Raw genomic sequence first — 11,130 nt, 5'->3', positions numbered from 1 at the left:
CCATTGTTGTTAAGTGTAAACTGTAAACTGTATTAAAAATTTGGTTTAACAGAATCGAGAAATTGTGGTAAAGAATTGATTTAGGCGTAACAGTATTTAAGATGATTGGGGTTGAAATGCAATGCTGAGACATATGTTTGACAATTTGTACCAAGTGCATTTTACCTCCAACCTCAATAAGCTGCACAGACTCGATTTGATGCATTCAGTGCCTCTACTTCTTAGATTGAAGTTTCAGGTATTTAATTCTCTAATTGGGATATTGACTTTTGTCACAGAGCTGAAACAATTTTCAAACACCAGCTACAACAACTTCCTATGTGTGATCAATATGAAATGATGGAAATAACAGGATTTAGAGGCGGCTCCAATGTTTAGTGTTGTTGGCCTTTTCCAGTAGGTTTGCTTGTAAATGTCATGTCACATAGGAGGTTTATGTAAACATGTACTGATAAACTAGCTAGTCACTCACAATGCCATCGTATGAAAACAAGAGATTAGTGATAGCATGAATACAACAGTTCCCTTTGAATCATTCAACCAATAAACATAAATCTGAACCTGATACGTATGAACAGCAACATCCTCCTATTCTCTACCATTACCAAAGGAAGAAGAGAAGCCCAAGTGGTTAGGAGTCCAATAACATAGATCCAGTAGGTTCAAGAGGTAGTAGCAAGCCTCTTGGAGGGAGTTGTTCTAGTTTAATATGAATAAAGTCATTGTCCTACAGCACTGTCGCCACAACGGCTCTTTGGTGTAGAGACAAAGGAGCATTAGGATGTCAGAAATAGTATTTAAAGGCAGAGAGGGGTAAGGGAGTAGGTATTGAATATCAGAACACTTTTGTAAGGGGAGGGGAGAGACTCCGAACATTTCTCTCATTTGTCTCACTTTGTCTTATAATAAAAGAGCATTTGTCTTATTCTCTGTTCTTATTCTACATTCTACATCTTAAACGTATCAAATTGGTATCAGAGCCTTCTATCTTGGGAACAACTCTTCAAGATGGCACTTAAGAAGGTGGAAGAGTTAGAGAAAGTCATGGAGAACATCAAGAAAGAAGTCCAACAACTGTCCAATCTAGAGTCTGACGTCAGCGCCATGAAGAAACAACTAGGGAAGCTAGACGTCCTGGAGAAACAGATGGGAAAGCTGGATGTTCTGGAACGTTTGGAGCGAAGGATGGCGGAGGAGGACCGTCGTACGTGGGGTCCATCCAAAGGAAGTGAAGACGACACTCAAGTCTCCGGTGTGGAGAAACAAGGGGTAGACGATTCTCATCAACGGTACCTGCAGACTCCTACACCTGAGGTGGGCGAAATGCGGAGAAGGGACACGCCGGTCGAGGAAAGAGAGCCGCTCACACAGAGGATTGAGCTTCCCCTGTTTGATGGAGAGGAGGCGGAAAGCTAGGTCCTTCGAGTGGAGCAATATTTTGAGTTGCAGGACTTCACCGACGAGGAGAAACTGAGAGTTGTGCGAGTGTGTTTCTCAGGAGATGCACTTTCTTGGTACCGTTGGGAGAGGGATAGAAATTCGTTCCTCAACTGGGAACAGCGCAAGAGCCGGGTGTTGGAAAACTTCGCCACGGCGCATGATTTGACCGCCGGCGAAAGGTTGTTGTTGCTCCGACAGGATGATACAACCGGAAAATACTGCAAAGAATTCATCGCCTTAGCTTCTAACGCACCGGAGGTTTCATAGCAGGTGTTAGAAATGGCGTTCATGATTGGGTTGAAGCCTAAGGTGCATAAAGGGGTGAAGATGTCCGAGCCTCGAACACTCAAGATGATGATGAATTTATCGAGAATGGTGGAGGACTGGGAAGGACAAGGAGACTCTCCGGCGCCGTCGGGATGGGAACTCACAAACAAAACCGGAGTACGAGTCATAGGAGACAGAAACTCGACACGGGGGACCCAGTCATTTAGTACAGGGGTAGTATCGTCTATTTCAAAGCTGGCGATTTCTAATGAGACAAAAACGACACAGTTTCGTGGAACAAGTGAAAGAAACCTAAATCCGCAAACCACAACTGGAGAGAATCGCCGATCCACCTATCGACGGCTGTTCGATGTTGAAGCGAACGACCGTCGTGCCAAGGGGCTGTGTTTCCGCTGCGACGAACGATACCATGCGGGACATCGTTACCGCCTCAAGGGACTGCAAGTGTTGGTGGTTGCTCCAGAGGAGGAGGAGAGCAACGAGGTAGAGAACGGAGAAGAGTGTACGGAAGAGGTGGTGGTTCCGGAGTTTGCGGCATTGTCGATGCACTCAGCGGCGGGGATCTCTTCCCCACGAACCATCAAAATGCGAGGTAAAATCCTAAGAGAGGATGTGGTGGTTATGATTGATAGTGGGACAACCCACAATTTCTTGTCACGTTCTATGGCCAGACGGCTGGGAATCACTACGAGGGGAACAGCAGGATATGGAGTCTGAATGGGAAATGGTGTGTTGGTTAGAGGGGAGGGTGTGTGCCAAAAGGTGACCTTGATGCTGCCAGGATACACTCTCGTCACCAGTTTCCTACCCCTGGAACTAGGAGAAGCCAATATAATTTTGGGTATGCAATGGCTCGAAACACTTGGGGACACTAAGGTGAACAAGAAAGAACAAAAGCTGGGGTTTATGGCGGGGAAGGAGTGGGTTACTCTTCATGGAGATCAAAGCCTTCAAAAATCTGTTATCTCACTCAAGGCTCTATGGAAGGCTGTAAGACAAGAGGGAGAGAGCATGTGGGTAGACTTCGAGAGTTTGCAGGCAGAAACAAAGACAGGGGAAGGAGTTACCCCATCGGAGCTTCGTTCTCTACCAGAGGAGTATGCACAGGTCTTTGCTGAACCCCAAGGTTTACCTCCTACCAGAGGGAAAGAGCTTGCTATCACTCTGAAAGCAGGAGTAGAACCAGTTAGTGTGAGGCCATTTAGATATCCCCAAGCACAAAAGGAAGAGATAGAAAGGCAAATAGCAACCATGCTCGCAGCAGGGATCATTCGTGAGAGTGGGAGCCCTTTTTCTAGTCTTGTATTGTTAGTGAAGAAGAAAGATGGGAGTTGGAGATTATGTGTGGACTATCAGGCGTTGAACAAAGCTACCATACCGGATAGCTACCCTATTCCAATGATCGATCAACTGCTGGATGAGCTCCATGGAGCCAAGGTGTTCTCCAAGTTGGATCTTTGCTCTGGTTATCACCAAATTCGAGTTAAGTCGAAGGACATACCAAAGACAGCTTTTAGGTCTCATGATGGACATTACGAGTTCCTCGTAATGCCTTTTGGCTTGACGAATTCTCCTGCTACTTTCCAATCATTGATGAATGACATCTTCTGACCCTTCCTTCGATGGTTTATTCTGGTGTTCTTTGATGACATCCTCGTCTACAGTCGAACTCTCGCAGAACATCAGTGTCATCTCAGGGAGGTTCTCCAAATGTTGCACAAGCATAGTCTGTTTGCCAGTCAAAAGAAGTGTCAATTCGGTAGCGAGCAGGTTGTGTACTTGGGACATGTGATTACACATGAAGGAGTAGCTGCGGATCCAGAGAAAATCAGTGCAATGGTGGAATGGCAAACTCCCACAAATATCAAGGCCTTACGCGGGTTTTTGGGTCTAACTGGCTACTACCGCAAATTTGTGCAAGGATATGGAGTGATTGCACGACCCTTGACCGCCTTACTTAAAAAGGATCAGTTCGAGTGGGAGGAGAAAGCAGAAGAAGCATTCAAGAGACTCAAAACAGCCATGACTACAGTACCAGTTTTGGCTCTCCCAAACTTTTCAGAAATGTTTGTGGTGGAGTCAGATGCATCAGGGATCGGGTTGGGAGTTGTCTTAATGCAGAACGAGCGTCCCATAACATATTACAGCTATTCTCTGACCGAGAGGCAGCGGCTCAAGTCAGTGTATGAGCGTGAGCTCATGGCAATAGTGTTGGCTATACAGAAGTGGCGACACTATCTGTTAGGGAGGAAGTTTGTGGTCAGGACAGATCAGAAGAGCCTCAAGTTCCTGCTAGAACAGAGGGAGATTAACATGGAGTATCAGCGTTGGCTCACTAAGATCCTAGGGTTTGATTTTGACATTCATTACAAACCGGGCTTGGAACATAAAGCTGCGGATGCATTATCTCGCAAAGAGGTCGTTCCAGTGCTGTTTGCTCTTTCGGTCCCCGCAACAGTCCAGTTGGAGGAGATCTGTTCTGAGGTGGATAAGGATAGAGACCTACAGGAAATCATAAAGGGGATATGCACTGGTTCTGGAGCCAAATCTGACTACACGCTGGTCCAAGGGCGTCTGCTGAGACAAGGCAAGCTTGTGATTCCTAAAGGATCTGCCATCACCGGATTAATAATGAGAGAGTTTCATGATGGGAAATTGGGAGGACATTGAGGGGTGTTGAAAACTCAGAAGCGGATTAGAGACCTATTCTTTTGGGAGGGGATGATGACTGACATTCGCAAACATGTGGCAGCGTGTCAGGTCTGTCAACATTACAAGCACTCCACACTCTCCCCCGGTGGTCTGCTACAACCGTTGCCCATCCCTGAGAAAGTTTGGGAGGATATATCCATGGATTTCGTCGAAGGATTACCTAAGTCAGGAGGTCATAATGCGGTTCTGGTGATTTGGACAAACTGTCCAAATATGCCCATTTTCTACTGATCAAGCACCCTTTTACAGCGACTGATGTGGTGAACTTGTTTATCCAGGAGGTTGTACAGTTGCATGGGTTCCCTCGTTCCATCGTTTCTGACAGAGACAAGGTCTTCACTAGTAAGTTCTGGAAAGAGTTATTCAGACTAGCGGGTACCAACCTTTGCTTCAGCACCGCTTACCATCCTCAAACCGACGGTCAAACGGAGGTGACTAACAGAAGCATGGAGACGTATATGCGTTGCTTAGCAGGGGAACAATTGCAAACCTGGGCCAAGTTTCTTCCTTGGGTAGAGTGGTGTTATAATACATCATTCCATTCTGCCATTAAAATGACACCATTTCAGGTGTTATATGGGAGAGAACCACCCTCCTTGGTGAAATATGAGACTGGATCCACCTCTAATGCAGATTTGGACCAACAGTTGGAGGAGAGGGATCCGACGCTGGTATTAATCAAGGAACACTTGCACAAGGCTCAATAGTTGATGAAAACACGAGCGGATGGTCATCGCAGAGAAGTGGAGTTTCAGGTAGGGGATCAGGTATATCTCAAAATGAGACCTTATCGCCGTTGCAGTCTGGCCAGACGAGTGAATGAGAAGTTGGCAGCCAGGTTTTATGGTCCCTATAGGGTCGAGGCAAGGGTGGGAGCAGTCGCATATCGGCTCAAGTTACCACCAGAGGCCAAGATACATCATACATTTCACATTTTCCAGCTAAAGAAGGCAGTCGGTGATCAGATGGTGTCAACCTCTATTCCAATCCAACTTTCAGGGGAAGGGATCCTTGAAACAGAACCTGAGAAGGTATTGGGGAGGCGCATCAACCCTCGTTCGGGACAGAAAGAAGTTCTAATAAAGTGGAAAGGGCTACCTGACTATGAATGCTCCTAGGAGTGGGTCAACACAATCAAAGGGAAGTTTCCACTCTTCAACCTTGAGGACAAGGTCGATATCGAAGGCGGGGGTAATGATACGTATGAACAGCAACATCCTCCTATTCTCTACCATTACCAACGGAAGAAGAGAAGCCCAAATGGCTAGGAGTCCAATAACATAGATCCAGTAGGTCCAAGAGGTAGTAGCAAGCCTCTTGGGGGAGTTGTTCTAGTTTAATATGAATAAGGTCATTGTCCTACGGCACTGTGGCCACAACGGCTCTTTGGTGTAGAGACAAAGAAACATTAGGGTATCAGAAATAGTACTTAAAGACAGAGAGGGGTAAGGGAGTAGGTATCGAATATTAGAACACTTTTGTAAGGGGAGGGGAGAGACTCCGAACATTTCTCTCATTTGTCTTACTTTGTCTTATAATAAAAGAGCATTTGTCTTATTCTCTGTTCTTATTCTACATTTTACATAAACGTATCAGAACCTCAGACATAAAAAACATTTCAGAATTCAGATAAAAGTCTGGCTCAAATTTCACATTTTTTTTTATGAATGAGAGACACTTGCAAACTATGTTGTATGAACAAATCAACAACAATATCAAGTTGTAGATCTAAACTAATTCTTGTTAAACTTGCCATTTTTATATTCAGTTTTGATGGTTTATTCATCCGATTTGATAGTGTATGAGGGGGTATATTAAATTCATTTATTTTGGGATAAATCTATAAGAGTTATTAAGTATAGGGCTAAATTAAAAATTAAGCAAACGCGCCGCGTTTTGGAACCAAATGGTGCAAAAAACGGCGTGCAGTTTTGTTTTAGAATTAAAAGCGTCTTCTCCTTCTTCGTTTTTGTTTTTGGTCTTTCTCTTAAAAATATCTTCGCGACAAAAGAATCATCGGAGAAGAGAGAGATCAGTGTAGAGAGCTATCGGGAAAAGTTATCGGAAGAGGAAAACGAGATCGAGTTTTGTGAGTTCGGATTAAAAAATGGAAGGAGGAGTAGAAGAAGTGAGCATCGAAGAGTTAGCTTCGAATCTCTCTACGTACAAAGAACAGCTCGAACAGGTTTGAATTGTCTTCTCTCTGTTTTAGGATTTTGTATGTGTAATTGAGAGATTGGTGAAGAGTAATTGAGTATGGATTGCTCGATTTTGATCCAATATTAGGGTTTTGTGTGATTGCTCCTTGAGTTAGGGTTCGTAAGGCTGGTTTTTTTTTTAGGGTTTCGTTGATCGAGCAAGTGTTGTGAAGTCTCATTGTATCTTCCTTACTTTGGAAATTAATCAGTTTTTTTTATGTGATTGAAACGGATTATTCACTGTACTTGGGTTTCGAATTCTGTTTCAAAGTTTGATTTTTTTCGAACCTGCTTTTTGATGATTTCATGTTTGTCTTACTTCTAGGGTAGATAGCTTGTGAAATTGAATGATCTTTTTTGGTTTAGTTTTAATAGGATGTGATCATGTACTTGCTTCTCCTCTGGCTTAACTGATTAAATTTTGACTCTTTGGTTCTCAGGTTAGGCAGCTTTTGTCAGAGGACCCTAGAAACTCGGAATATGCTGACATGGAAAAGGAGCTTAAAGAGGTGATCAATCCTACTTTTAGTCACTTAAATCATGGTTTTGTGTGATCAAATCTTTTCTGCTGTATTATCGATTTCATTTCACTTGTCTCATTTAGCTTGAGTGATAATAATCGATTTGTATGTCTTCGGCATAGATATATTACTAAATAAGATTAGGTTACTTGAGCTTATATGTTTTGTGTATTGTCCCCTTTATGTTTCTGTTCCCTCCCTCTTTTGAAGGAATCATCATGTTGTTCAAAATAGCAACATCATTTTAACAGCTATCGGAGACAGTGGAGTTTTGTTTGGTTTGTAAAGGTGAGTCTGTTTTTGAGTGCCATGTAACTCCGGCATTGGAGTGTGGTTCAGCCAAAAGCAGTTGTTGGAGTATACATGAAAGTAGGAGAGTTAGCAAAGAATTCATCATTTCTATCTTGGTTATTGTGCAGGTGTGCTAGTATGGGTCATGATGGCCAGCCTGCTTCTGTCTCCTGATTTCTCGTGTTCGATCCCTGAAGTTTTACTTCTGAAAATCTTAAACATATATATATTGTGTGATACTGTTAGAAATCCTCAATCGCTGAAACTTGTTTTCTACCACATAGGTGATTGCGTTGACAGAGGAACTTCTTGCAACTGCGAAGCAAAATGAGATCTCTCTGTCCAATGCTGGAGTTAGTGCCGGGGAAACTGCTGGATCACCAGATTTAGAGGCTGCTTGGGAAAAGATGGTAGGTCTATCTCTGTCATCTTATCTCTTTTCATAACCATTTGAAGTTAGATCCATGTAGAGCTACTTCATATTATTTTGGTTATTAACATGTGATTGTATTCCTTTGTTTGTTCAGGATTCAAGGAATGACCCAATCCATGAGGGTAAGCTCCCTGTTGGAACAAAAGTGCAAGCTGTCTTTAGTGACGATGGCGAGTGGTATGTAGGAAAACTCTTGGGTCTCTTGTAATTCATGATGTATCTACTGTATTCTTTACGTATTTTTCCCCCTTTTTTTTTCTTTGTTTGATTAGTTAAATGTTCAGGTATGATGCGACCATCGAGGCACATACTGTAAATGGCTATTTTGTTGCTTATGATGAGTGGGGAAACAAGGAAGAGGTAATGCTTCTATTCCAGTTTTATTTGCTTTTTTTAAGATAACTAAATCTTGGTTGCCTTGTTATAATTTAGGTTGATCCAGATAATGTGAGGCCAATCGAGCACAATGCTCTCTTGGAAGCTGAGAGAGTAGCTGAAGCTACCAAAAATGCTCTCAAAAGAAAGATTGAGCAGGCTGCGAGTTCTGACTTTCAAACTAAAACTGTACCAGCAAAGCTTAAAATTGATCCTAATGATCCAGAGGATGTAGTAAGTCAAGATTCTTTTTCTCACCCCTTAGCTTTTTGGTCCCATGAGGTCTTAGTAAAGAGGTCTCACTTGTTTCTTACAGAAAATAGCAAAGCGTAAGAAGATACATGCATTCAAGTCAAAGGCGAGGCAAGAGCAACTCGAGGTTGTACAGAACAAGAAACAAAATGCTTGGCAACAGTTTCAGACAACTAAAGCCAAAACTAAAAAGGTTTGTTTAAACACGAAAACTGAATTTCTATGGCTTTTATTACTCTTTGGTATGATTCTGAAACGGCTTTTCGTTGAGCAGGTAGGGTTCTTCACAGGGAGGAAGAAAGAGAGTATATTCAAATCACCAGAAGATCCATTTGGAAAAGTGGGTGTGACTGGGAGTGGGAAAGGTTTGACAGACTTCCAAAAGCGAGAGAAGCATCTTCATCTCAAGTCTGGTAATGGTGAGGGCACTGATGAATGAGTGATTTTTCTTCAGCTACTTAATAGTCCTTTCAGCAAAAACCTCTAAACACAAAAACAAAAAAGACCTAAACCCGCGTACTTGCGTGGATTTCTGCTCTTTTGTATGATGATGAATTAAAGATTAGTTTTATCTTAGTTATTACCTCTGACTCTGAAGTTGACTATGAATAGAGCCGACCAATACAGCAGTCACCGAACATTCTTGTTGTTTCTCCTCCTTCGAGTTGCAAACTGCTAGAAATATAATTGGTTTAACTTTGAGATTAACTTATATATATGTAAGTTTGATAGAAGTTTATAATGGAGAAACGGCTATAAGAATTTTGTCATGGGGGTTTAACGGTATATTAAGCAAATTTTAATAAACTAGAGCAATTAATTAGTTAACTTTTACTTTGCCAAATTACATGTCAAATTTGAACGGAAGCTTATCTCCCATTGGGAATTGGACAATGCCAAGATATTTTAGTAGTAGAATTGGACTGCTTGCTGTTTCATTATTTTGATCGATTAAAAGTGCCTTCACGCCGTTACTATCGTCAGTTGTACTCGGTTTTGCTAATTGAATGAAATTATATATTCCACTTAACAGTAAAAACCGCTCAAATTGTCACCAAAAGCCAAAAAACAAAACTTAAAAACAAAAAAAAAACACAGGAGAAAGGAAGGTTCAATGAGGAAAGTAGATAATAAAAATTCCTTTTCTGTCGAACAATAAAAAAAAACATTTTCCGCCGAGTCAGAAAATTTATGTTATCAACTCTTTCTTTCGCTGTACCCGAAAATCATCATCGATTGCTTTTTTTTCAATGAAACAACACATACACAAAACAAGACAAAAAACCTACTCGTTCCGGATTATCTGATACTTCTCCCACAATGGAACAGACCTCTTCATGTCACCCATTAAGCTCTTGAACTTATGGCTATAATCCACCCCACTTATACGATCCACTGATGATATTGCACGAAGTGCACTTCTGATCATATCTTCATTACGATCATGCTCTTGCTTCACTGCATCTTGCTTCGGCTTGAAGTTTATTGTTTTTTGCAGTGGTTCCACTAGAGAATCCAGTACTGAAATATATCACAAGGACATATCAGAAAAAAAGAAAAAAATCTCTTTATTTTTCGCGTCTGAAGTAATGATTTTGGAAGCTATAATAAACATACCAGCAAGTACAGCTGAGGGGCATTTATCTGCTAGTAAGGAGAGTATAAGATGACAAAGCATCTTCAGATCATAATGATCTGCATAAACACGGATACATGTTATATACGATAATCAAGAAAATCGCCAAAACCTTAATTAAACATAAGAGCAAGACAGAAACACTTGCCTTCTAATCCGGATTTGAGGAAAGGAACAATGAAAGAAGAAGGATTCACTTGATCAAGACAGCTATCGAGCAGAGTAAATACACACTCAAAAGCCGCTTTCCTCAGCTCAAGCCCGTCATCAACAACATGCTTGAATGGGCCCAGATCAACCGTCCTAATTAATTCTTTCTGCAAAACAGAAATGTCTCAGGCGATGAATGAATATTAAAACCTTCTAGATTAATCACTAGAGTTTGCTAAAGTTTTTTACCTTAATAACGGTTTGATCATAAAGAAGAGGCAACAATTCAGGGAGAAGTCCTTTAATAAGGTTTGGTTTATAATGAGCAAAAGTACTCAGAGCTGAGACAGCTGCACGCCTAACATGCTGCATAAACCATGGAACCGAAAAAAGAAGTTATGATCACACAGCAATGCTTATTGATGTTTTAAGCTGCTATCATAAGAGGTTAAATTAACTTACCCGGTCGCCATCTTTAATCAGCATAAGGAAAGAAGAAATCTGAGGGAAGATGATTTCATCTAATTTCTCAGGCCGTTCCACTACAGAGTACTTCACAGCAGTAACAACAGTCGCACGAGTAAAAGCCGCTGGACTCGTCGTCCTCACCTATAAAATTCAGAATACCAATACAGTAAGTATTACTCATCACTAAGTATGACCGCGCAAATGAGTAAAAAATACAGATAGAGCAATTGTTCTAAAGCTATTCTCTACCTGAAGTGCAGGAACCAGCTTCTTAGGTTCTATCAAAGCCATTTTTCCCAAGCATTCAGCAACAACATTCCGTACACCCTCTTCCTCACTTTCACAGTGGTTGAACAACAACGCGAG

General features: G+C 41.8%; 2 protein-coding genes across 2 annotated transcripts in view; one reads left to right on the top strand and one right to left on the bottom strand.

The window, feature by feature from the left end:
* Nucleotides 6,400-9,100, top strand: LOC104790036 (survival of motor neuron-related-splicing factor 30). The gene is made up of 8 exons (XM_010515725.2): nucleotides 6,400-6,625; nucleotides 7,079-7,147; nucleotides 7,735-7,860; nucleotides 7,978-8,060; nucleotides 8,168-8,243; nucleotides 8,316-8,492; nucleotides 8,575-8,703; nucleotides 8,785-9,100. The coding sequence occupies exons 1-8, from the start codon at nucleotides 6,548-6,550 to the stop codon at nucleotides 8,947-8,949; spliced, it is 903 nt and encodes a 300-aa protein (XP_010514027.1). The 5' UTR covers nucleotides 6,400-6,547; the 3' UTR covers nucleotides 8,950-9,100.
* LOC104793842 (cullin-associated NEDD8-dissociated protein 1-like) overlaps nucleotides 9,616-11,130 on the bottom strand; it is an 11,016-nt gene continuing 9,501 nt past the window's right edge. The window contains 6 exon segments of the mRNA XM_019246245.1: nucleotides 9,616-10,031; nucleotides 10,128-10,205; nucleotides 10,295-10,463; nucleotides 10,546-10,662; nucleotides 10,759-10,905; nucleotides 11,014-11,130. Coding sequence (XP_019101790.1) covers nucleotides 9,796-10,031; nucleotides 10,128-10,205; nucleotides 10,295-10,463; nucleotides 10,546-10,662; nucleotides 10,759-10,905; nucleotides 11,014-11,130 — 864 coding nt within the window. The 3' untranslated portion in view covers nucleotides 9,616-9,795.

The sequence above is a fragment of the Camelina sativa genome, chromosome 6, assembly GCF_000633955.1.
Source record: "Camelina sativa cultivar DH55 chromosome 6, Cs, whole genome shotgun sequence".
NCBI lineage: Eukaryota > Viridiplantae > Streptophyta > Magnoliopsida > Brassicales > Brassicaceae > Camelina > Camelina sativa.
The sequence above is the reverse complement of the archived record's forward strand: the minus strand, read 5'-3'. Positions and strand labels throughout refer to the sequence as shown.

Excerpts from the sequence above, each read along its gene's own strand:
- LOC104790036 (XM_010515725.2), top strand. The coding sequence starts at position 6,548 with ATGGAAGGAGGAGTAGAAGAAGTGAGCATCGAAGAGTTAGCTTCGAAT. Across the intron at positions 6,626-7,078 it reads ACAAAGAACAGCTCGAACAG|GTTAGGCAGCTTTTGTCAGA; the intron begins GTTTGAATTGTC and ends TTTGGTTCTCAG. Across the intron at positions 7,148-7,734 it reads TGGAAAAGGAGCTTAAAGAG|GTGATTGCGTTGACAGAGGA; the intron begins GTGATCAATCCT and ends TCTACCACATAG.